This window comes from Panthera tigris, chromosome E2 (assembly GCF_018350195.1).
Source record: "Panthera tigris isolate Pti1 chromosome E2, P.tigris_Pti1_mat1.1, whole genome shotgun sequence".
In the NCBI taxonomy this organism is placed as follows: Eukaryota; Metazoa; Chordata; class Mammalia; order Carnivora; family Felidae; genus Panthera; species Panthera tigris.
The window spans coordinates 7095993-7122117 of record NC_056674.1 but is presented as its reverse complement, the minus strand read 5'-3'; the positions used below and the strand labels follow the sequence as shown (position 1 = coordinate 7122117).

At 48.2% G+C, this 26125-nt stretch overlaps 1 protein-coding gene and 1 non-coding gene across 2 annotated transcripts in view; both read left to right on the top strand.

The window, feature by feature from the left end:
- The window catches only part of ZNF175 (zinc finger protein 175), a 34535-nt gene extending 12128 nt beyond the window's left edge, over nt 1-22407 (top strand). Inside the window, exons 3-5 of the mRNA XM_007074218.3 lie at nt 13746-13872; nt 14147-14242; nt 20230-22407. Coding sequence (XP_007074280.2) covers nt 13746-13872; nt 14147-14242; nt 20230-22061 — 2055 coding nt within the window. The 3' untranslated portion in view covers nt 22062-22407. The remainder of the gene's footprint in view (nt 1-13745; nt 13873-14146; nt 14243-20229) is intronic.
- On the top strand, nt 2145-2269 carry LOC122234407. The gene has a single exon (XR_006212202.1). It is a non-coding gene; the product is annotated as a small nucleolar RNA SNORA28 (small nucleolar RNA).
- Nucleotides 22408-26125: the final 3718 nt, after the last annotated feature.

Here is a 26125-nt window from a genome sequence, read left to right as displayed (position 1 = left end):
TGTGATGTCTGTAGGTTTCATGCTTGTAGTGAGGTCTCTGGTCCTTTGTGGTCCTTGCAACATTTCACTCACAGAGTCCCCCTTAGGATCTCTTGTAGGGCTGGTTTAGTGGTGATGAATTCCTTCAGTTTTTGTTTGGGAAAACCTTTATTTTTCCTTGTATTCTGAATGACAGACTTGCTGGGTAAAGGATTCTCAGCTGCAGATTTTTCCTGTTCATCACATTGAAGATTTCCTGCCATTCCTTTCTGGCCTGCCAAGTTTCAGTAGATAGGTCTGCCACTAGTCTTATGGGTCTCCCTTTATAAGTTAGAGCGTGTTTATCCCTAGCTGCTTTCAGAATTTTCTCTTTATCCTTGTATTTTTCCAGTTTCACTATATGTCGTGCAGAAGATCGATTGAAATCACGTCTGAAGGGAGTTCTCTGCGCCTCTTGGATTTCAATGCCTTTTTCCTTCCCCAGATCAGGGAAGTTCTCAGCTATGATTTGTTCAAGTACACCTTCAGCCCCTTCTCTCTCTTCTTCTTCTGGAATTCCTATGATATGGATATTGTTCCATTTGATTGCATCACTTAGTTCTCTAATTCTCCCCTCATACTCCTGGATTTTTTTAATCTTTTTCTCAGCTTCCTCTTTTTCCATAATTTTGTCTTCTAATTCACCTATTCTCTCCTCTGCCTCTTCAATCCGTGCTATGGCCGCCTCCATTTTATTTTTCACCTCATTTATAGTATTGTTTAGCTCCTTGTGACTATTTCTTAGTCCCTTGATCTCTGTAGCAATAGATTCTCTGCTGTCCTCTATACTTTTTTCAAGCCCAGTGATTAATTTTATGACTATTATTCTAAATTCTTGTTCCGTCGTATTGCTTAAATCGTTTTTGATCAATTCGTTAGCTGTCGCTACTTCCTGGAGTTTCTTTTGAGGAGAATTCTTCTGTTTCGTCATTTTGGGTAGTCCCTGTGGTGGCTCCAAACTGCAGGGCACTTCCCCTGTGCTGTGTGGAGTAACTTGTGTTGGTGGGCGGGGCTGCAGTGAGACCTGATGTCTGCCCCCAGCCCACCGCTGGGGCCACAGTCAGACTGGTGTGTACCTTATCTTCCCCTCTCCCAGGGGCAGGACTCACTGTGGAGTGGTGTGGCCCCTGTCTGGGCTACTTGCACACTGCCAGGCTTGTGGTGCTGCTTCGATGGGATCTGGCGTATTAGCCGGGGTGGATCCGCAAGGTGCACAGGGGTGGGAGAGGCAGGCTCAGCGCGCTTTGCCTTCGGTGGTCCGCTTTGGGAGGGAGGCAGACCTGTCGGAGGGATGGATCCCCAGAAGCACAGTGTTGGGTGTTTGCGTGGTGCAAGCAAGTTCGGTGAGGGGAACTGGTTCCTCTGGGATTTTGGCCGAGGGATGGGAGAGGGATGGCGCTTGCCAGCGCCTTTTTTCCCCACCATGCTGGGCTCTGTCCTCCGGGGCTCAACAACTCTCCCTCCCGGTGTCCTCTTGCCCTCCCCGCTCTCCCCACTCTCCGAGAGCAGACCTGTTGACTTTTAACATTCCAGATGTTAAGTCCCGCTGGCTGTCAGAACACACTCGGTCCGGCCCCTCCACTTTTGCAGGCCAGACTCGGGGGCTCTGCCTTGCGGGGCGGACTGCCCCCCCACCGCCCCAGCTCCCTCCTGCCAGTCCGTGTAGGGCGCACCACCTCTCCACCCTTCCTACCCTCTTCCGTGGGCCTCTCCTCTACACTTGGCTCCGGAGAGTCCGTTCTGCTCGTCTTCTGGCAGTTTTGTGGGTTGTTTAGGCAGGTGTGGGTGGAATCTACGCGATCGGCAGGACGAGGTGAGCCCAGCGTCCTCCTACGCCGCCATCTTCCTGTTACTGTGTTCTTGATACTAGCCATCCTGACAGGTGTCAGGCATATTTTTTGGGTGTGAATTAACTTTTTTCTTGCCGTTTGATTTATATTTTATGTTTATATTTTATATTTTTGTTTGTCTCGGCCTCTGGTTTTCAAATATATTTTATACTCATCACGCATATATGTACATTTCTAAGACATTTGGCACTTTTTCCTTTGCAGGTGGTTTTGGTTTTATTTGTACATAGAAAAGATTGTTTTGCTAGGCTTGTAAATAATAACAGCTGTCTTTGCAAGCACCACTGTGTGGCAGATGATGGAAATTGTGTGACACAGTATAAGCTTCCTCTCCTGGAAGGTCTGTCCTGTTCCACTTACCTCTCCTCCCAAAGACCAGCTGTTACATAGGCTTACACAGTGTTCCAGCTTAAAACAAACAAACAAACAGCTGTCAGCATTGTCTCTTCTCCTTAGAGGCGATGAACTTTTACCCTATTAACTAAATATTTTGGTATTTACTTCCTGATCTTTTTTTTTTTTTTTTTTTTTTTCAACGTTTTTTTTTTTTTATTATTTTTTTTTTATTTTTGGGACAGAGAGAGACAGAGCATGAACGGGGGAGGGGCAGAGAGAGAGGGAGACACAGAATCGGAAACAGGCTCCAGGCTCCGAGCCATCAGCCCAGAGCCTGACGCGGGGCTCGAACTCACGGACCGCGAGATCGTGACCTGGCTGAAGTCGGACGCTTAACCGACTGCGCCACCCAGGCGCCCCTACTTCCTGATCTTTTAATGACACTCTTACACAGCTGTGTGATACTGAGATTCAGGAGAAACGAGGATATTTGGTCTTCATCCATGGTTCCTGGCTCACAGCCCCCCAGATCCTTGGAATTTTCCTGAGCCCTAAGCAGCAGGGGCATCTTCTGTCATAATGTTTGGTCTTGTCTTCAGTTCCTGGCAAAAAAAACCAAACCCTTTAGAGCCATAACCGTGGTGTGTGTCAGCCCCTGTCCACCACTATTGGGTTTATACAAGTAAGGGGAATTTGGGAAATCCCCTAAGGATGGTGGTTGCCAAGGGAACCAGCCCTGTGATTGGAGGGTTGGGGCTTCCAGCCCCACCTCTTCACCTCCAGAGATGGGGGAGGGGCTGCAGGTGGAATCAGTGACCCAAGGCCAAGTCAATCACAGCTATGTAATAAAGCTTCCAGAAACACCCAAGAGGGTGGGGTTTGGGAGCTGCCAGGTGGGGTGGAGGTGCCCTGAGAGTGGCTCACTGGAGGGGAGCATGGGAGCCCTAGCCCCCTTCCCCCACACCCCCTGCCCAGGGCATGTCTTCACCTGGCTGTTAATTCATATCTTTTACTATCTTTATAGTGAGTGATCCAATGGAGTAAATGGGTTTCCTTAATTCCTCAAGCTGCTCTAGCATGGTTTTTTGTTTTGCTTTTTTTTTAATGTTTGCTTATTTTTGAGAGAGAGAGAGACAGCATGAACAGGGGAGGGGTAGAGAGAGAGGGAGACACAGAATCCGAAGCAGCTTCCAGGCTCCAGGCTCCAATCTGTCAGCACAGAGCCCGATGTGGGGCTCGAACTCACAAACCATGAGCTCATGACCTGAGCCAAAGTCGGACGCCTAACCCACTGAGCCACCCAGGCGCCCCTTCTCTAGCATGTTAATTGAGCCCAAGAAGGGGGTCATGGGAACCTCTAATTCCAGCCCCCCACCCCCTTGCTGATCAGAAGCATGGGTGATAGCCGGGGCTTCCAGGAGAGTGCCCTCACCTGTGGGATCTGACGCCACCTCCAGGTAGATGGCGTCAGAATTAAGTTGAGCTGTAGGCCACCCCACTGTAGGGATCCCGCCTGGTGGTGTGAGGGGATCCCCCTTCCTCCACCCATATGGTGGAACTTGGTCCAGAAAAAAAAAAAAAAAAAAACACTACCTCAGAGTCTGCTTGGGTTGCCATTGAGCATCTTTATTTTATTTTTTTGATTAAAAAAAAAGTTTAATGTTTATTTTTGAGAGAGAGTGAGTGGGGGTGGGGCAGACACACACACACACACACACACACACACACTATCCAAAGCAGGCCTTAGGCTCCAGGCTGGGTGCCATCAGCACAGAGCCCAATGTGGGGCTCGAACCCATGAACCTGAGATCATGACCTGAGCTGAAGTTAGAGGCTTAACTGCCTGAGCCACCCAGGCACCCTCACAGTCCCTGTTGTAAAGGGAAATCGCTTCTCCTGCGTGGCTCCTTTACCCACATAGAACACGGCGCCTCTGACTCTCCTGGTCACCAAATGCGTGGAGATTCTTCCCCACAGCCACTCATTTCCCTGTGATGCCAGCTGGGTGTCCTCCGGTTTGTCAGCAGAAACTCCTGGGATGCCACGATTTGGTCACAGGCGAGGGGAAGCTTTGCTGCCACGATATGCAGACTGGGGAGACCACAGCCTTCGGCTGTGAACGGAAAGCCCACTCCAGAGGGGAAGGTTTAGGCTTAAATAGGCAAAACCCGCAAGTTTGTCCCCTTGTCGAGGGTGGTCAGACCCCAGACTTCAACCTCAGGAGCAGACGACAAGCAGGACCCAGCCCTCCGTTTCCGGCAGTGGCTCCAGGGTGTGGCGGCTGAGGAGGAGCACGATACTGTGCGTCTTCCCGTGAATTTTGCTGAATTTTGTGCAGGCCCATCGCCACAGGCCGTGCTCACTTTTATTCTTCAGGGTCATCTGGCCTGATGAAAATTTCTGTTTTCTCTCCCTTGCCATGAGGGAACCCATCTTGTCCGTTAGTTGTTGCTGTCTGCTTATTGGGGTCTTTTGTTCTCAACGTTAAAAAAAAGTTTTTTTCTTGGGACGCCTGGGTGGCTCAGTCGGTTGAGTGTCTGACTTTGGCTCAGGTCATGATCTCGCAGTTCATGAGTTCAAGCCCCACGTCGGGCTCCGTACTGACAGCTCAGAGCCTGGAGCCTGCTTCAGATCTGTGTCTCCCTCTCTCTCTGCCCCTTCCCCACTCATGCTCTGTCTCTGTCTCTCAAAAATGAATAAACGTTAAAAAAATTTCTTTTTTTCTTTAAGTGTATTTATTTTGAGAGAGAGCAAGCATGAGCAAGAGGGAGGGCGGAGAGAGAGAGGCAGAGAGAATCCTAAGCAGGCTCTGTGCTGTGAGCACAGAGCCTGGCGCGGGGCTCAAACTCATGAATTGGGAGATCGTGACCTGAGTAGAAATCAAGAGTCGGACGCTTAATCAACTGAGCCACCCAGGTGCCCCTTTTGTTATCATATTGAACTCCATTCTGGCACTGTCTAACCATAGATAGGGTCAGATCCAACAGGGTAAGGGCTCAGCCTACAAGACAGCCCCTCTTCCCCAACTTCAGATGCCAACCAAAACACAAGGGGCCTTCGGAGGTTCCCAGGATCCCCGCCTTGGGTTTAGTTAATTTTCAGGAGTAGCCCCCAGAATCCAGGAAACCATTATTACGATACCCATTTGCTGCAAAGGATATTAAGTAATAAGAATCAACAGCCAGATGAAGAGATCCATCAGGTGAGATTCCAAAGGAGCTTCTGTCCCCAGTCAGAGGCCCCGCAGGGTGCCCTGGGGACTGGATCTGGTTATGCAGTCGGGAAGCTGTCCAGACCCCGCCCTTGTGGGTGTTTATGGAGGCTTCATGACACAGGCAGGGTGCACAAAATCATCGGCCGTTGGCCATTGTCCACCTCCAGCCCCTCCCCCCTCCCTGGAGGTTGGGGGTCAGTTCTAACCCTCTAGTCACTGCTCTGGTTCCCCTGGCAACCAGCCCCCCATTTCTAAAACTCAACTCATCAACATAATAAGAGGACACCTTTATCACTCTTCCTCACTTAAGAAATTTCAAGGGTTTGGGGCACATGGGTGGCTCAGTCACTTGAGTAGCAAACTTTTGCTCAGGTCATGATCTCACAGCTCATGGGTTCGACCCCGCATCGGGCTTTGTGCTGACAGCTCAGACCCTGGAGCCTCCTTCGGATTCTGTGTTTCCCTGTCTCCTTGCCCTGCCCCTGCTTGCACTCTCTTTCTTTCTATCAAAAATAAAATCAACATTAAAAAAAGTTAAAAAGTTTTCAAGGTTTTTTGTTTTTGTTTTTTTTTTTAATTTACATCCAAATTAGTTAGCATATAGTGCAACAATGATTTCAGGAGTAGATTCCTTACTGCCTCTTACCCATTTAGCCTCCCACAACCCCTCCAGTAACCCTCAGTTTGTTCTCCATATTTATGAGTCTCTTCTGTTTTGTCCCCCTCCCTGTTTTTATATTTTTGCTTGCCTTCCCTTCATCTGTTCTGTCTTAAATTCCCCATATGAGTGAAGTCATATTTGTCTTGCTCTAATTTCGCTTAGCATAATACCCTCCAGTTCCATCCATGTAGTTGCAAATGGCAAGATTTCATTCTTTTTGATTGCCGGGTAATACTCCATTGTATATATATACCACATTTTCTTTATCCATTCATCTGTCGATGGCCATTTGGGCTCTTTCCATACTTTGGCTATTGTTGATAAAGCTGCTATAAACATGGGGTGCATGTGTCCCTTCGAAACAGCATACCTGTATCCCGTGGATAAATGCCTAGTAGTGCAATTGCTGGGTCGTAGGGTAGTTCTATTTTTAATTTTTTGAGGAAACTCCATACTGTTTTCCTGAGTGGCTGCACTAGTTTGCATTCTCACCAGCAGTGCCAAAGAGGTCCTCTTTCTCCCCGTCCTTGCCAACATCTGTTGTTGCCTGAGTTGTTAATGTTAGCCATTCTGACAGGTGTGAGGTGGTATCTTTTTTTTTTTTTTTTACAATTTTTTTAAATATATGAAATTTATTGTCAAATTGGTTTTCATACAACACCCAGTGCTCATCCCAAAAGATGCCCTCCTCAATACCCATCACCCCCCCTCCCCTCCCTCCCACCCCCATCAGCCCTCAGTTTGTCCTCATTTTTTAAGTCTCTTATGCTTTGGCTCTCTTCCACTCTAACCTCTCTTTTGTTTTTTTTTCTTCCCCTCCCCCATGGGTTCCTGTTAAGTTTCTCAGGATCCACATAAGAGTGAAAACATATGGTATCTGTCTTTCTCTGTATGGCTTATTTCACTTAGCATCACACTCTCCAGTTCCATCCACGTTGCTACAAAAGGCCATATTTCATTCTTTCTCATTGCCACATAGTACTCCATTGTGTATATAAACCACAATTTCTTTATCCATTCATCAATTGATGGACATTTAGGCTCTTTCCACAATTTGGCTATTGTTGAGAGTGCTGCTATAAACATTGGGGCACAGGTGCCCCTATGCATCAGTACTCCTGTATCCCTTGGGTAAATTCCTAGCAGTGCTACTGCTAGGTCATAGCGTAGGCCTATTTCTAATTTTTTGAGGAACCTCCACACTGTTTTCCAGAGCGGCTGCACCAGTTTGCATTCCCACCAACAGTGCAAGAGGGTTCCCGTTTCTTCACATCCTCTCCAGCATCTGTAGTCTCCTGATTTGTTCATTTTGGCCACTCTGACTGGTGTGAGGTGATATCCGAGTGTGGTTTTGATTTGTATTTCCCTGATGAGGAGCGACGTTGAGCATCTTTTCATGTGCCTGTTGGCCATCCGGATGTCTTCTTTAGAGAGGTGTCTATTCACGTCTTCTGCCCATTTCTTCACTGGATTATTTGTTTTTCGGGTGTGGAGTTTGGTGAGCTCTTTATAGATTTTGGATACTAGCCCTTTGTCCGAAATGTCATTTGCAAATATCTTTTCCCATTCCGTTGGTTGCCTTTTAGTTTTGTTAATTGTTTCCTTTGCTGTGCAGAAGGTTTTTATTTTCATAAGGTCCCAGTAGTTCATTTTTGCTTTTAATTCCCTGGCCTTTCGGGATGTGTCGAGTAAGAAATTGCTACGGCTGAGGTCAGAGAGGTCTCTTCCTGTTTTCTCCTCTAGGGTTTTGATGGTTTCCTGTCTCACATTCAGGTCCTTTATCCATTTTGAGTTTATTTTTGTGAATGGTGTGAGAAAGTGGTCTAGTTTCAACCTTCTGCACGTTGCTGTCCAGTTCTCCCAGCACCATTTGTTAAAGAGACTGTCTTTTTTCCATTGGATGTTCTTTCCTGCTTTGTCAAAGATTATTTGGCCCTACTTTTGTGGGTCTAGTTCTGGGGTTTCTATTCTATTCCATTGGTCTATGTGTCTGTTTTTGTGCCAATATCATGCTGTCTTGATGATTACAGCTTTGTAGTAGAGGCTAAAGTCTGGGATTGTGATGCCTCCTGCTTTGGTCTTCTTCAAAATTACTTTGGCTATTTGGGGCCTTTTGTGGTTCCATATGAATTTTAGGATTGCTTGTTCTAGCTTCGAGAAGAATGCTGGTGCAATTTTGATTGGGAGTGCATTGAATGTGTAGATAGCTTTGGGTAGTACTGACATTTTGACAATATTTATTCTTCCAACCCATGAGCATGGAATGTTTTTCCATTTCTTTATATCTTCAGTTTCCTTCATAAGCTTTCTATAGTTTTCAGCATACAGATCTTGTACATCTTTGGTTAGATTTATTCCTAGGTATTTTATGCTTCTTGGTGCAATTGTGAATGGGATCAGTTTCTTTGTCTTTCTGTTGCTTCATTATTAGTGTATAAGAATGCAGCTGATATCTGTACATTGATTTTGTATCCTGCAACTTTGCTGAATTCATGTATCAGTTTTAGCAGACTTAGGGTGGAGTCTGTTGGATTTTCCATGTATACTATCATGTCATCTGCAAAAAGTGAAAGCTTAACTTCATCTTTCCCAATTTTGATGCCTTTGATTTCCTTTTGTTGTCTGACTGCTGATGCTAGAACTTCCAACACTATGTTAAACAACAGCGGTGAGAGTGGACATCCCTGTAGTGTTCCTGATCTCAGGGAAAAAGCTCTCAGTTTTTCCCCATTGAGGATGATGTTAGCTGTGGGCTTTTCATAAATGGCTTTTATGATATTTAAGTATGTTCCTTCTATCCCGACTTTCTCGAGGGTTTTTATTAAGAAAGGATGCTGCATTTTGTCAAATGCTTTTTCTGCATTGATTGACAGGATCATATGGTTCTTTTCTTTTATTAATGTGATGTATCATGTTGATTGATTTGTGAATGTTGAACCAGCCCTGCAGTCCAGGAATGAATTCCGCTTGACCATGGTGAATAATTCTTTTTATATGCTGTTGAATTCGATTTACTAGTATCTTATTGAGAGTTTTTGCATCCATATTCATCAGGGATATTGGCCTGTAGTTCTCTTTTTTTACTGGGTCTGTCTGGTTTAGGAATCAAAGTAATACTGGCTTCATAGAATGAGTCTGGAAGTTTTCCTTCCCTTTCTATTTTTTGGAATAGCTTGAGAAGGATAGGTATTATCTCTGCTTTAAACGTCTGGTAGAAATCCCCTGGGAAGCCATCTGGTCCTGGACTCTTATTTGTTGGGAGATTTTTGATAACTGATTCAATTTCTTCGCTGGTTATGGGTCTGTTCAAGCTTTCTGTTTCCTCCTGATTGAGTTTTGAAAGTGTGTGGGTGCTTAGGAATTTGTCCATTTCTTCCAGGTTGTCCAGTTTGTTGCCATATAATTTTTCATAATATTCCCTGATAATTGCTTGTATCTCTGAGGGATTGGTTGTAATAATTCCATTTTCATTCATGATTTTATCTATTTGGGCCATCTCCCTTTTCTTTTTGAGAAGCCTAGCTAGAGGTTTATCTATCAATTTTGTTTATTTTTTCAAAAAACCAACTCTTGGTTTCATTGATCTGCTCTACAGTTTTTTTTAGATTCTTTATTGTTTATTTCTGCTCTGATCTTTATTATTTCTCTTCTTCTGCTGGGTTTATGGTGTCTTTGCTGTTCTGCTTCTATTTTTTTTAGGTATTCTGTTAGATTTTGTATTTGGGATTTTTCTTGTTGCTTGAGATAGGCCTGGATTGCAATGTATTTTCCTCTCAGGACTGCCTTCGCTGCATCCCAAAGCGTTTGGATTGTTGTATTTTCATTTTCGTTTGTTTCCATATATTTTTAAAATTTCTTCTCTAATTGCCTGGTTGACCCATTCATTCTTTAGTAGGGTGTTCTTTAACCTCCATATTTTTGGAGGTTTTCCAGACTTTTTCCTGTGGTTGATTTCAAGCTTCATAGCATTGTGGTCTGAAAGTATGCATGGTACGATCTCAATTCTTGTATACTTCTGAAGGGCTGTTTTGTGACCCAGTATGTGATCTATCTTGGAGAATGTTCCGTGTGCACTTGAGAAGAAAGTATATTCTGTTGCTTTGGGATGCAGAGTTCTAAATATATCTGTCAAGTCCATCTGATCCAATGTATCATTCAGGGCCCTTGTTTCTTTATTGACCGTGTGTCTAGATGATCCATTTCTGTAAGTGGAGTGTTAAAGTCCCCTGCAATTACCACATTCTTATCAAGAAGGTTGCTTATGTTTGTGAGTAATTGTTACATATTTGGGGCTCCCGTATTCGGTGCATAGACATTTATAATTGTTAGCTCTTCCTGATGGATAGACCCTGTAATTATTATATAATGCCCTTCTTCATCTCTTGTTACAGCCTTTAATTTAAAGTCTAGTTTGTCTGATATAAGTATGGCTACGCCAACTTTCTTTTGACTTCCAGTTGCATGATAGATAGTTCTCCATCCCCTCACTTTCAATCTGAAGGTGTCCTCAGGTCTAAAATGAGTCTCTTGGGGCGCCTGGGTGGCGCAGTCGGTTAAGCGTCCGACTTCAGCCAGGTCATGATCTCGCGGTCCGTGAGTTCGAGCCCCGCGTCAGGCTCTGGGCTGATGGCTCGGAGCCTGGAGCCTGTTTCCAATTCTGTGTCTCCCTCTCTCTCTGCCCCTCCCCCGTTCATGCTCTGTCTCTCTCTGTCCCAAAAATAAATAAAAAATGTTGGAAAAAAAAAATTTAAAAAATAAAATAAAATAAAATAAAATGAGTCTCTTGTAGACAGCAAATAGATGGGTCTTGTTTTTTTATCCATTCTGACACCCTGTGTCTTTTGGTTGGAGCATTTAGTCCATTTACAATTCAGTGTTATTATTGAAAGATAGGGGTTTAGAGTCATTGTGATGTCTGTAGGTTTCATGCTTGTAGCAGTGTCTCTGGTACTTTGTCTCATAGGATCCCCCCTTAGGATCTCTTGTAAGGCTGGTTTAGTGGTGATGAATTCCTTCAGTTTTTGTTTGTTTGGGAAGACCTTTATCTCTCCTATTCTAAATGACAGGTTTGCTGGATAAAGGATTCTTGGGTGCATATTTTTTTCTGTTCATCACATTGAAGATTTCCTGCCATTCCTTTCTGGCCTGCCAAGTTTCAGTAGAGAGATCTGTCACGAGTCTTATCGGTCTCCCTGTATATGTTAGAGCACGTTTATCCCTAGCTGCTTTCAGAATTTTCTTTATCCTTGTATTTTGCCAATTTCACTATGATATGTCGTGCAGAAGATCAATTCAAGTTACGTCTGAACGGAATTCTCTGTCCCTCTTGGATTTCAATGCCTTTTTCCTTCCCCAGATCAGGGAAGTTCTCAGCTATTATTTCTTCAAGTACACCTTCAGCACCTTTCCCTCTCTCTTCCTCCTCTGGAATGCCAATTATGCATAGATTATTTCTCTTTAGTGCATCACTTAGTTCTCTAATTTTCCACTCATACTCCTGGATTTTTTTATCTCTCTTTTTCTCAGCTTCCTCTTTTTCCATAATTTTATCTTCTAGTTCACCTATTCTCTCCTCTGCCTCTTCAATCCGAGCTGTGGTTGTCTCCATTTTATTTTGCAGCTATTTATAGCATTTTTAAAAGCTCCTCCTGGCTGTTCCTTATTCCCTTGATCTCTGTAGCAATAGATTCTCTGCTGTCCTCTATACTGTTTTCAAGCCCAGCGATTAATTTTATGACTATTATTCTAAATTCACTTTCTGTTATATTGTTTAAATCCTTTTTGATCAGTTCATTAGCTGTCGTTATTTCCTGGAGATTCTTTTGAGGGGAATTCATCCGTTTCATTTTGGATAGTCCCTGGAGTGGTGCGGGACTGCAGGGCACTTCCCCTGTGCTGTCTTGAATAACTTGCGTTGGTGGGCGGGGCCGCAGTCTGACCTGATGTCTGCCCCCAGCCCACCGCTGGGGCCACAGTCAGACTGGTGTGTGCCTTCTCTTCCCCTCTCCTAGGGGCAGGATTCACTGTGGGGTGGCGTGGCCCGTCTGGGCCACTTGCACACTGCCAGGCTTGTGGTGCTGGGTATCTGGCTTATTAGCTGGGGTGGATCGGCAAGGTGCACGGGGGCAGGAGGGGCAGGCTCAGCTCACTTTTCCTTTGGTGATCCGCTTCAGGAGGGGCCCTGCAGCACTGGGAGGGAATCAGACCCGCCACCAGAGGGATGGATCCGCAGAAGCACAGCGTTGGATGTTTGCGCGGTGCAAGCAAGTTCCCTGGCAGGAACTGGTTCCCTTTGGGATTTTGGCTGGGGGATGGGCGAGGGAGATGGCACTGGCGAGCTCCTTTGTTCCCCGGCAAACTGAGCTCTGTCGTCTAGGGCTCAACAACTCTCCCTCCCGTTGTCCTTCTCCAAGCAGAGCTGTTAGTGTATAACCTTCCAGATGTTAAGTCCCGCTTGCTGTCCGAACACACTCCATCCAGCCCCTCTGTTTTTGCAAGCCAGACTCAGGGTCTCTGCTTGGCCGGCGGGCTGCCCCTCTGCCCCGGCTCCCTCCCCACAGTCCGTGTAGTGTACACCGCCTCTCCGCCCTTCCTACCCTCTTCCGTGGGCCTCTCATCTACACTTGGCTCCGGAGAATCCGTTCTGCTAGTCTTCTGGTGGTTTTCTGGGTTATTTAGGCAGGTGTGGGTGGAATCTAAGTGTTCAGCAGGACGCGGTGAGCCCAGCGTCCTCCTACGCCATCATCTTCTTCCTCAAGCCTTTATCGTGATGTGGTATCTCATTGTGGTTTTGATCTGTATTTCCCTGATGATGAGTGATGTGGAGCATTTTTTCATGTGTTGGTTGGCCATCTGGATGTCGTCTTTGGAGAAGTGTCTATTCATGTCTTTTGCCCATTTCTTCACTGGATTATGTTTTGGGTGTTGAGTTTGATAAGTTCTTTATAGATTTTGGATACTAACCCTTTATCTGATATGTTGTTTGCAAATCTCTTCTCCCATTCTGTCGGTTGCCTTTTAGTTTTGTTGATTGTTTCCTTTGCTGTGCAGAAGCGTTTTGTTTTGACGAGGTCCCAGTAGTTCATTTTTGCTTTCGTTTCCCTTGCCTCCGGAGACGTGTTGAGTAAGAGGTTGCTGTGGCCAAGATCAAAGAGGTTTTTGCCCGCTTTCTCCTCGAGGATTTTGATGGCTTCCTGTCTTACATTTAAGTCTTTCCTCCATTTTGAGTTTGTTTTTGTGTATGGTGTAAGAAAGTGGTCCAGGTTCGTTCTTCTGCATGTCACTGTCCAGTTTTCCCAGCACCACTTGCTGAGGAGACTGTATTCCATTGGATATTCTTTCCGCCTTTGTCAAAGATGAGTTGGCCATATGTTTGTGGGTCCATTTCTGGGTTCTCTATTCTGTTGCATTGATCTGAATGTCTTTTTTTTTTTCAAGTGTTTTAAGAGCTCTGTGCCAGACAGCTGGAGCTAACCACAATATCACGAGTATGTAGTCAGATTGCAGGGTATTTCTAAAAAGTTCTAATCCCCCAAAATACAACATGCAGTGGGTGGTTAGTGGAGAGCCATGTACATCATGGGGAAAAATCATTAAGAACAGGTCTGCAGGTGACCTCTTTCCAATAAGGAGTAATTTCGCATTGACCTGGGGTTTGATGTTACAGGTATCGGTGTCATTTGAGGATGTGACCATGGACTTCAGCAGGGAGGAGTGGGAGCAGCTGGGCCCTGCCCAGAGATGCCTGTACTGGGACGTGATGCTGGAGATCTGCAGCCACCTCCTCTCCCTGGGTGAGCACCCCTCCCCCCCCCCCCCTGCCGGAATCTCAGACAGACCTCGTCGAGATTTCCCTCCTTGTTGTGGGACGCAGTAGGGCAAATGAAGTATGTAATCTGTCTGCCTTTGATTTGTCCCCGTCTGGTTGTTCCTTTAGGGCCCTTTCGAATAGTACTTAGTTCCTAAGTAAAAGATGTTGACTTTTCCGAGGAGCCGATGCAAAGCTTCACTGAATGGCCCGTAAAGCCCAAGACCACATCCAAATCCGATATTCTTTCTCATGAACAGGGTACCCCATTCCCAGGCCAGAGATGATTTTCAGGATGGAAAAGGAAGAGGAGCCATGGATAAGGGAGGCTCAGCTCCCACATCAGTGGCGTCCAGGTGAGTGACTGTTTGTTACCTGGCAGACGCGTGGACATCTCTGGGGGGGGGGGCTTTATTCAACCTGCCACGCTACCCATCCCCTGGTGGGTGGACCGCATGTCCCGTGCTCTCCCGGTTTCTACAACTAACGCTGTGATGGCCGTGGGGGCAGGCGTAAGAATTTCTCAGAGGTGACTACACAGGAGCAGGTTTCCCTGATCCCTGGACACAAGCGTGCTCAGTGTGACTAAGTAAACCATAGACTCTTCTGATGGGCTACAGAATCCGTGCTCCGGCGTGAGAAGGCTCAAGGACCCACCCTTGTACGCCTCGCTTGCCAGCGTGGCCTTTATCAGGTTTCTCCTGGCCCATGTGATAGGCCATTGGGCTGTTTCTTGTTTTAACGTTTTTAGCTAATACCGAGTTAGAGTATCTCCTCATATCCATCATGATCGGGCTTTCCGTCTGTACGTTGCTTCTACATCTTGTTCGGTCCTTTTGTGTCCATGGAGTTTTCGTAAGGCCCTTTTTCTTTTTTATTTGCCCCCTGAATTCACTGGTTTGTCTTTTCTATGGTAGATATTCTTCCTTCTTTTCCCCTAGTTGTGGCTCCTCCCCCTCAGAGCCCCAGGCTTACCCTCTGGTCATCCCTTCATGGTAATTCCCTTGAAGGGCCCTTCTCTTCACCACACCAAGCCTCAGGGTTTTTTTTCTGGTGATCTCTAGATCAACCCCTCCAGTTCCTGTGCCTAAACCCTTCTCTTACCTTATTCAGCGGTGTGGTGGACAATTCCTGCGGGATGGCTCACTTTTCTTATTTGCTGGAGATGAGAAATTGGAATCCTTACCAAATCAAACATTTTTCTCAGCCTTTTACATTTTGTCAGATTCTTTTTTTTTTTTTTTTTTTTTAAGTTTATTAGAGCAGGTCACGTGGGTGGCTCAGGCAGTTAAGCGTCTGACTTCAGCTCAGGTCATGATCTCATGCTCATGAGTTCGAGCCCCACATCGGGCTCTGTGCTGAGAGCTCAGAGCCTGGAGCCTGCTTAGGATTCTGTGTCTCCTCTCTCTCTGCCCTTCCCCCGCTCACACTCTGTCTCTCTCTCTCAAAAATAAATGAAAGCATTAAAAAAAATAATAAAGTCAGACACTCAACTGACTGAGCCAGCCACCCAGGCACTTCACGTATTTCTACATTCAGATGTATCCAGAGAGTTTCACCGCTTGTGCTGTACCCAGTGTTCCTGTTTCCTTCCGTGTCTACTACAGAGATGGATATACATCAGTATAGACAGTATATACTGTCTGTAGGATGATCCTGTCTGCGTGGTCTGATTGATCTCTACTTTCCCTACTTAATCTTCGTTATGTCAGTATCGAGCATGAGGAAACCATTCAGGATATAGAAATTACTGAATTTCTGAAGATGGGCAAAAAAATAATACTTTTTTCTATTTTGGAAGGAAACAAAATACCTGCTGAGGTAAATTCAAAGACACCAAGATTGGGGCACCTGTGTGGCTCAGTCGGTGAAACGTCTGACTTCGACTCCCTCTCCTTTGCCCCTTCCCTGTTTGTTCTCTCTCTCTCTCCTGTGTCTCAAAAACAAAGACACCGAGATCATCATTAGACAGAGTGGGTAACAACATGAGATGTTAAAACCATCAGCCTTTTGGCATTAATGTTGTCTGTTTAATGGAGGCCAACTCAAAAAATACATATCAGGATGAAGGGTGTAGGGAGTGACTGCTTATGAAGGTCCAAGGCGATGGCATCAGCCCAGAGGAGTGGCATTGGGGTAACGTGAAGGACATGGTACTTGTAACTGCTCTGCATGGCAGCTGTGAGCTCTAAAGCTAAATTGGGGTAGAAGAGGTGAGAGTATGCTTGGATTTGGGAATAAATTAGACTTTTTTTGGAAACAGCTTTGTGGGGGGTTTTTTGTTTTGTTTTAATATTTGAGGGAGAAAGAGAGCGAATCCAACTGCTGGAGGGTTAGAGAGAGAGGGAGACGCAGGATCTGAAGCAGGCTTCAGGTTCCGAGCTGTCAGCACAGAGCCCGACGTGGGGCTCAAACCCACAAACCATGAGATCATGAGATCACGACTTGAGCCAAAGTCGGACGCTTAACTGACTGAGCCACCCAAGTGTTCCTATTTGTTTTTTCAATGTTTGTTTATTTTTGAGAGAGAGTGACCAGGAGAGGGGCAGAGTGGGGGGACAGAGGACCCAAAGTGGGCTCTGTGCAGAGAGCCTGATCCAGAGCCCTAACTCACAAACTTTGATTCTGTCACTTGAGCCCAAGTTGGGTGCTTAACCGACTGAGCCACCCAGGCGCCCCGAAACGGCATTATTAACGTTAAGCTGTCTTGGAGAATTATGGACAAGCTTTTCTGCATAGTGCTGATATTTTACATTGAGCATCTTTAGTAGTGATGTACATTTCATTGGGTTCTCCAAGAGTTTTATGATCTGAATGAACCGTTCAAAATGTTCAAATCACTCTCTGGGAACTCAAAGTAGAATGTCTTCAGAAAACGTGAAAGCCAGTGTTTAGGTAAAATTGCTATATAAGAACGCAAAATGGAAGAAAAAACCAAATAGCCTGATATAAAAAGTCAGGGACTCGAGTAGCCGTTTCTCCAGAGGTGACATATGAGCGGGCAACAAGTATATGAAAAGATGCTCAGTATTAGGGTGAGGCAAAGCAAAACCACAGTGGTAACCAACTCACCCGCTAGACTGGCTACTGTTAAAAAATCAAAATAGTAAGTGTTGGCAAGGATGTGACCCTCACACTGTTGTTGAGAATGTAAAATGATGCAGCCACTATGGAAGACGGTACGGTGATTCCTCAGAAAACTAAGCCTGGGGGCGCCTGGGTGGCTCAGTGGGTTAAGCGTCCGACTTCGGCTCAGCTCATGATCTCATGGTTCATGGGTTCGAGCCCCGCGTCAGGCTCTGTGCTGACAGCTCAGCACCTGGAGCCTGCTTCAGATCCTGTGTCCCCTTCTCTCTCTGCCCCTCCCCTACTCGCAGTCGGTCTCAAAAATAAATACACATTTAAAAAAAATTAAGCATAGAATGACTATATGATGCAGCCAGCAATTAATTCCACTTCTGTATATATATCCGGGAGAATTGACAGGATCTTGAAGAGAGATTTGCACACCTGTGTTCACAGTAGCTGAGAAGTGGGTGCAACCCAGTTGTCTATTGATGGGTGAACGGATTAAGAAAATGTGTGTACACACCATGCGATGTGATTCAGCCTTAAAAAGAAAGGTAAATCTGACCTATGATATGGATGATTCTTGAGGATATTATAAGTGACAAACAGAGAAATGCTATCTGATTCCAGTCACAATAGGAGGTTAGGAGGTGTCTAGAGAGAGTCCTGTTCACAGAGACAGAAGGCAGGATGGTGGTTTCCAGAGGGGGGAGGGGGAGCTGCCATTTCAGTGGCATCGCGTCTGTTGCAAAACAAAAGCTGTGGAGGGGCGCCTGAGTGGCTCAGTCAGTTAAGCATCCAACTTCAGCTCAGGTCTTGATCTCTCGGTCCATAGTTCATAGTTGGAGCCTGCATCGTGCTCCGTGCTGACAGCTCAGAGCCTGGAGCCTGCTTTGGATTCTGTGACTCCTCTCTCTGCCCCTTCACCTCTCATGCTCTGTCTCTGTCTCTCTCTCAAAAATAAATATTAAAAAAAAAAAAAATTTAAATAAAAGTTGTGGAGAGATGGGTTACACAACAGTGTGAACATGCCTGACACTGTTGCACTTAGAAAGGCTGAAGGGGTAAATTTTACACTATGCATTTTTTTTAACCACAGTTTTTTTTAAGTTAACGCTAAAGACAAAAAGCATTCTCATTTTTTAAAAAAGTGAATGATGAGTGAGGTTTGGGGACAGGACAAAGGTCTGAGATACAGTTTCTCCAGGGGACTGACAGAAGAAATAAGATACGATGTTCTCTTCACAGTCGGTATTTAAATCTCAGGGCAGATGAAGGAATAATAAAATGCCATCACTCTTTTTGTATTTCTTTTTTTAAAAATTTTTTGATGTTTATTTTTGAGAGAGAGAGAGAGAGAGCACGAGTAGGGAAGGGGCAGAGAGAGAGGGAGACACAGAATCTGAAACAGGCTCCAGGTTCTGAGCTGTCAGCACAGAGCCCGACACGGGGCTCGAACTCACAAACCATGAGATCATGGCCTGAGCCGAAGTCGGACGCTCAACCGACTGAGCCACCCAGGCGCTCCTTCCTTTTCTGTTCGGCATCTCTTGCGTCTTGTGTTCTGTACTAGTCAACTGGATGAGCGATGACTCCTGTTCTTGGTGGATAAAAAACGGTACATTAGGTTAGCGTAAGGCTGAAAGTTCTACAAAGAGACCAAGGTTCAGTATAGTAATTTCTAGAATACGTTTCTCTCCTGTAAAAAGTTCAAAAGGCAGATGAGCAGGAAGCCTCACTTCTTGTATTCTCTGGGCGTCTAAGGTTTTCCCTCGCTGTTGCACTGTGCTTTATGACACTGTCCATCTGCGTGACTGGTGGAGTCTTTTGGGTTTTCCACGTAGAGTGTCCTGTCATCCGTGAAGAGTGCAAGTTTGACTTCTTTGCCAAGTTGGATGCCTAACATTTCATCTTGTTGTCTGATTGCTGAGGCTCGGACTTCCAACGCTATGTTCAACAGCAGCAGTGAGAGTGGACATCCCTGTCGTGTCCCTGATCTCGGGGGAAAGCTCTCAGTTTTTCTTTCTTTTTTTTTTTTTTTAATTTTTTTTTTTAACGTTTATTTATTTTTGAGACACAGAGAGACAGAGCATGAACGGGGGAGGGTCAGAGAGAGGGAGACACAGAATCCGAAACAGGCTCCAGGCTCTGAGCTGTCAGCACAGAGCCCGACACGGGGCTCGAACTCACTGACCGCGAGATCATGACCTGAGCTGAAGTCGGCCGCTCAACCGACTGAGCCACCCAGGCGGCCCAAGCTCTCAGTTTTTCTGTCGATGTGCGCGACTGAATGTGCACTGCATCCCAAGGCAGGTTCTGTGAGGCAGAAGGGGGGTGCGGGGTATTGAGAAGCTGTGGTCTTTCCCCCCTGGGGCCGGAATTGGTGCATCACGTCGTATGCGTATTCCATCAGCCAAAACCATCTGCCTGTCACATCTCATCACGAAGGACGTTGAGAACTGTTACGTAGCTTGGCAGGCATGTACCTGGTCATGGCTAACTTCTATGAAAGACAGTGACACAGATTTCGGGGGACAGCTTGTCCACTCTTCCAGTGTTCCCTTTCCTGGGTTGTAAGTTCATTTCTAGGTTCAAGCAAACAGATTTCAGCTTCCTGGAGAGTTGCCTTTGGGCAGCGGTACCCTCTTGCTGCTTGGCCATGTCAGGGCTGGTGCCGTCTCCGTTTTCCAGACGACATGCAGGGCGGGTGGACTCACCAAATCCACCTTGCTTCTGACAAGCGGGGGGAAACAGGGGATGAGTCACGACTTAGATCCGAAAGCTAATGAGCTGGCCGCCGAGCCCCTCCGGCCTGCCCCGGCCGTTGCCCCGTGCTGCCCATGTCTGTGTTTCCTGGAGTCGTCCATAGGTGTGCGTATCTGTGGGTCTCTGGACCGTCTGCCTGCGGAAGTGGAGCCAGGCTGCCCTTGTTCGAATCTGACTCCCGCCAGAGCTCAGCGAGGTGACTGTGGTCAGTTCCTTATGCTGCACCTCCTCCTCCGTGAGACAGGGGTAGTAAGTGCCGTTACGCATGGAGGGGTGTGAGGGTTGAAGGAGTTTCTGTGGCACGATGTCGCACGGTCTGGCACGCGGTCGTGCCGTCCGCAGACAGGCTGACACGCAGTAAAGTCTGTGGCTGTTTCCTCGTCATCACCAGCCTCGCCCCCGTCATTATCCTGCGACTTGCAATTTCTGTGTTCGGTCTCCATCTGCTCTCTGACGTGTCCTTCCTCTGTTAACTTGTGCCTACCTCTTCATCTTTTTCTCCTTCTAGAAGGGGAGTTTGGACTCAAAACCTCCCGACAGAAAATTTTTGAAAAAGCTTCGTTTCGCGACGGTAAGGAACTTGCGGCCCCGGGAGGCGGGTCACAGTGCTTCATCTTGGGAGATGTGAACCCCACAACGAGGGGTCCGCAGAAGCAAGGGAAACCTTCGCGGCACGGGGCTCTCCTTGGCAGGGAAACCCCGGATACAGAGAGAGACCGCGGGTGTAAAGACCCGGGAAAAATCGCTCCTGTGAGGCCCCATCTTGTTTCTAAACGTCGCTCATTTGCGAAAAGTTTGAAGCCCAACCTAGAAGGAAATCCTCAAAAGCAAAGCGATGGCACAGAACACCTCGATGGGAGTGTCGGCTCTGGCCGGCTACTCCCCCATAGCCCTTCCAGTCCTGGCTGCAAGAATGTTCGTCCGGGAGAGAACCTGTGTGAAGGGAATCCACATACGAAAGTCGGCAGCCGTAAGCCGCCACACGCAGAACATCGAGTTCATACCTGGGAGAAACCCGATAAATGTGCCGAATGTGGCAGGGGCTTCGGCCAGAAGCCACCCCTCGAGCAACAGAGATTCCACAGCGTGGAAAACCTCCAGGAGAGCGGGAAATGCACGACGAGCCTTGCTCCGCGGCCAGACCTCGGCGCGTATCTGCCCGCTCACGCAGGACACGTTCCGTACATATGTAAGGAGTGCGGGAAAGTCTTCGCTCAGAGGTCGGAACTGACGACACACCAGAAAAGCCACGCTAGACAGAAGCCCCACAAATGCCAGGAATGCGGAAAAGCCTTTTTCCAGGCCTTATCTCTCTTCAGACACCGGAGAACCCACACTCGAGGGAAGCTCTACGAGTGCGGCGAGTGTGGGAAAGGCTTCTCCCAGAAGTCCACCCTGGCCATCCATCAGAAAATCCACGCCGGCGAGCGGCAGTATGCGTGCGGCGAGTGTGGGAAGGCCTTCACCCAGAAGTCCGCGCTCAGCCTGCACCGGAGGATCCACTCGGGGGAGAAGGCCTACGCGTGCCTCGCGTGCGGCCAGGCCTTCGTGCAGAAGGCCCACCTGACCGTGCATCAGAGAAGCCACACCGGAGAGAAGCCCTACAAGTGCAGCGACTGCGGGAGAGCCTTCGTTTGCAAGTCGCAGCTCGACATACATCGCCGCATCCACACCGGGGAGAAGCCGTACGAGTGCCGTGACTGCGCAAAAGCCTTCACGCAGAAGTCACACCTCAACATGCACCGGAAGATCCACACGGGAGAGAGACAGCACGTGTGCCGTGACTGCGGCAAGGCCTTCACCCAGAAGTCCATCCTCAACATGCACCGGCGCACCCACACCGGAGAGAAGCCCTACAAGTGCAGCGACTGCGGCAGAGCCTTCACCTCCAGGTCACAGTTCAGAGAGCACCAGCGGGTCCACACGGGCGAGAAACCCTACGTGTGCGCCGAGTGTGGGAAGGCTTTCAACGGCAGGTCCAATTTCCACAAACATCAGATGACTCACACGAGAGGGAAGACCTTTGCCTGCCACACGTGCGGGACCGCCTTTGGCCAGAAATCAGAGCTGATGGCACATCGGCGAACTCACGTCGGACAGAGGCCTCACGAATGCGGGGACTGTGGGAAATCCTTCAGTAAGAAACCACAGCTCCAAGTGCGCCGGCGAATTCACACGGGAGAGACGCCCCATGCGTGTTCTCAGTGTGGGAAGGCCTTCAACAACAGATCCAATTTTAATAAACACCAGACAACTCATACCAGAGACAGACCTTATGAGAGCAGTTACCGCATGAAAGGCATTACCCAGACATCCGTTCCTAGTATGCATCGGCAATAACATAAAGTGAAAGTCTAAATTTCTCGAAGGAAAAAAAAATCTCCCGAGAGTCTGATTCGATTGTATGTTACAGAATCCACGATTCAGAAGAACCCCCGGAATGCACTACATTGTTGCAAAGGTACACCTTGTTTTATATGAAGGAAATCACTTAGACAAGAACATTTAAGAATGAGGGGAAGTGTCCATATTCGTACTAACCTCGTTAAGGATTATAAAACTCTTTTGGGAAGAAACCCGGACTAACCTTGAGAAAAGCGTCTCTGTAGAAAGTAGTACAAGAGGGGCGCCTGGGTGGCTCAGTCGGTCAAGCGTCCGACTTCGGCTCAGGTCATGATCTCACGGTCCGTGAGTTCGAGCCCCGCGTCGGGCTCTGTGCTGACAGCTCAGAGCCTGGAGCCTGTTTCGGATTCTGTGTCTCCCTCTCTCTCTCTCTGACCCTCCCCCGTTCATGCTCTCTCTCTGTCTCAAAAATAAATGTTAAAAAAAAAAAAAGTAGTACAAGATAAAATTTTGCCAGATTTTTGGATAAATGCATAAATGTGATTTTGTGATGTATACTGGTCTTCACGGGGCACCTCTTCTCTTACACGACTAGCCCAGCTCTCCCCTCCCCACTTCTTTCCACCCCCACCGCTTCTGGCGAGCATCTCCGTAAATAACCAGCGTCAACCTTTCGGTGTGGACTTTTTCCCATTTTTATACAGCCTCCTGGTCACTTCCCCCGAGTCAGCAAACTGGCCATCGGCCAAAGCGGGTTACCCACCCGGGTTTTTTGAATAAAAATTTTACCGGACACGGCCACGTTCATCTGTTTGTGTATGGCGGGCGTGAGTAACCCGTGGTGGAGCCCACGTGGCCCGCAAAGCCGAGAATAGTTACCCTCCGGCCCTTACCGGAGATTGCCAGCACCTGGTGTCCGCACACACTCATCCCTGTGCTCATAATCCTACACCTGTGTCGGAGCTCTGTCCTTGGTTCTGTCAGTATCGGATCCCGTCACAGGCGTGTGTGCCTCGTTCTTCTCGAGCTGCGACACGTCCGTTCGGTGGCTGCACCATATGCTGTAGGGTGAACACGCTCTAACATATTCAACCAGCCTCACGGGTTTTACTCTCTTCCCCACGTTTTTTTTTTTTTTTTTGCTACAAGAAAGAATAGCATAGTGTTGTCGGACACAGGCCCAGGAGCCAGGCACCTGTATCTGATCCTATGTCAGTTGGGCAAGTGTTTAATTCCTGGGTTTCAGAAGGACGATGCCAACCGTCCTTTTGTGAGAAGTAAACGGGTAGGTCCGTGTTAAGCACTTGGAACCAACAGATGCGTGGAAGTGAAAGGCGGGGGATTAAGGCTGGTGGGGAGAAGTGAGTAAAATCAGCTGTCCTTTAGTAAGAAACCAGGTGGGAGCTCTGGTCCCGGGGTTCTGTTCCAGCCTCCAGCAAACCGTCGGCTTGGCACTGGGGCTCCTAGGGCCGTGAAGTTGATGTCCGTGGGGAGGCTGGTGTGGACGGGCTGTAGCTCCTTGGAGAGCAGCCTGGAGCCCTAGGAGTTCATGCCATCTGCAGCTGACTGGGGCCAAAAAGCCAGGATGGGGGGAGGGGCAGCCACACGAGCCCAGGACCTAAGGACCGCCCAAGACAGAATATTCTACCTCCAGCCCCAGTTTACCTCTGGCGGCTCTGCTCCTGGCAGGGGTCTCGGCCCTCCGGCAAACAGGTGGTGGCTGGAGAACAGACAGGATGGTAAGAGGAGCGTCTTTGCAGCCTTACAGAGGGGAGGGCAGGGAGGCCAGGTGGCCTGCGCCCCCCACACCGTGGAGGGACCTGTGGCTCCCTGTGGGCTCCTCAAGCAGCACCCCCCTCCCGGGCAGCCATGTCCTCATCCTCACGATCCCAGCCCCGGTGGGAGTTGGGGAAGCCGTTTATACTCAGGTAGCGAATGGGGCACGGAGCAAACATGCCTCCAAGGAAGCCACGGTAGGGGAGCCTGGAGAGGCAGAGAGAGCTGGAAGCCAGGAGTTTCAGGCAACAGGGCCCTGGCCCTGGCTTTCTATCCCTAAGCTTTATTTCTGCATTCCCCCTTCTCCACTCACCCCGGTGATAACCTCTCCCCTGACCCTTCGGGTGTCCCCTTCCCTGATCTTGCGGTCGCCCTTCCTCTGCCTCTTCAGACGGGTCCTCGACCTCTGGGATATGCCCTCCTCTAAATCCTCTGACAGGCCCACCTGATGACCACTTGATGGCCCTTTCTCCCCAGATCCCTAAGAACACCCTTTCCTGCCCCCTGGCCAGCCCCTCCTTTCATACATTCCTCTTCTCTGGCTTTTGTCATGACCCCCTCTGTCTACCACTGGACCCCTGTGACACCCGCATCCAAAAGGAAGGTTCTTCCCTGTCTACCAGGATTTTCCCCGCCCCATTGTCCCAGAGTCGGCCCCAGGGATCAGGGCCTGGACCTTACAGATGGGCAAGGCGGCGTCCAGGGAAGCGCAGGGTCTGGCCAACTGTCCCCCACAGGCGGCCCCCTCCCTCCATCCACTCATAGCTGGACTTGTCTATACCAACAGACACAAGGGTGGGGAAGATGTCACAGATGTAGAGGTCGCTGTCATCCTCTGGGAGGAGGTTCACATGGTGGAAGCAGGCAGTCTTATTCCTCTGTGCGGCCTCCCAGAAGCCCACACTGTGCAGCCTGCCCAGCGCTGAAGGCGGTATTGTGTACCTGGGATGGACGGAGATGCTCAATGCTTCCTCACCAGCAGGCAGGAGCATGCCCCCACCTGCCAGGCCCCTCTTCTCCCCTTTCCAAGTTCCATTCTCTTGCCTGGACTCTATTCCCACCAGAGCTGGCAAACCCAGACCCGTCCACAAGGGCACAGTTCAAAGGTTCCCTCCCATGGAAAACTTCCCTTGGATTCCCACCCCCATCCTGGGCAGGGTCACTATCTTTAGCCTCCCAGCTCTGCCTCCTTGGCCATGTTCAGGGTTCTCAAGGATGATCCCCTGCAAGAGATCATCTGAGGGAGGCAGAGATTAGGGTGAGCAGGGACCACCTACATTTAAGTTTGTTTATTTTGAGAGAGAGAGAACGCACAAGTGGGACAGGGGCAGAGAGAAAATCCCAAGCAGGCCCCACGCTGTCAGCATAGAACCTGACTCGGGGCTCAGTCCCACAAACCGTGACATCATGACCTGAGCCGAAATCAAGATTCAGACGCTTAGCCAACCGAGCCACCAGGCGCCCCCACCATGACCACCTTAATCATTACCATCACCGTCATGTTCATCATCAGCGCTAATTAGCACTGTCAGCACTCTCTTCATCATCTCCAGCACCATCGACACAGTCCCCTCCCTCCATCACTATTACCATCGCCATCCTCACCGCCGACAGCAGCAGCATCTCAATCATCACCAACGGAATCACCATGATCATTAGCACTATCGTTACTGAGCACCTACCATGGGCCAGGCCTTGGCCTCGCAGCTTTATAATGTCATTAACTCAACGAATCCCTCCTGCAGCCCAGTGATGGAGGTGTTATTATCATCCTTGTCTCATGAATGAGAAAACCGTGGTGCAGAGAAGTTCCCCAAGTTCATACATGATTATACTAAGTGACAATGTGATGGGTGGATGATGGATGGGTGGACAGATGGACGGACGGACAGATGACTGGTCCCACACTCTGACCACACAAGTAGTAATGGGCAAGGCTGGGATTCAAACAAACATCTAAGGGACTCCAAACCCAGTGCTTTAAGTGACCGCTTGGCTTCACTGCCCAACCTGGCCCAGCCCTGGTCTCAGGGAGACTCAGACTCAGCAGGACTGAGCCTTTCAGAGAGTCATTTAAGCTGATCCCGCACTCGGCCAGTCTATAGCTCAGGCTCTGACTTCCCCCAGTTCAAGTTCTTCTTGGCTCATAAATCCAGCCCCACAGGCACTCTCTGGCCCACACGCTGTCAGCCCAGAGACTGAAGACTTCAGTGTTGACTCCACAGCCATGTTCAGACCCATCTTCTCGCCTCCGGCCCTCCCCTTTCCGACTGCACCTGATTCGC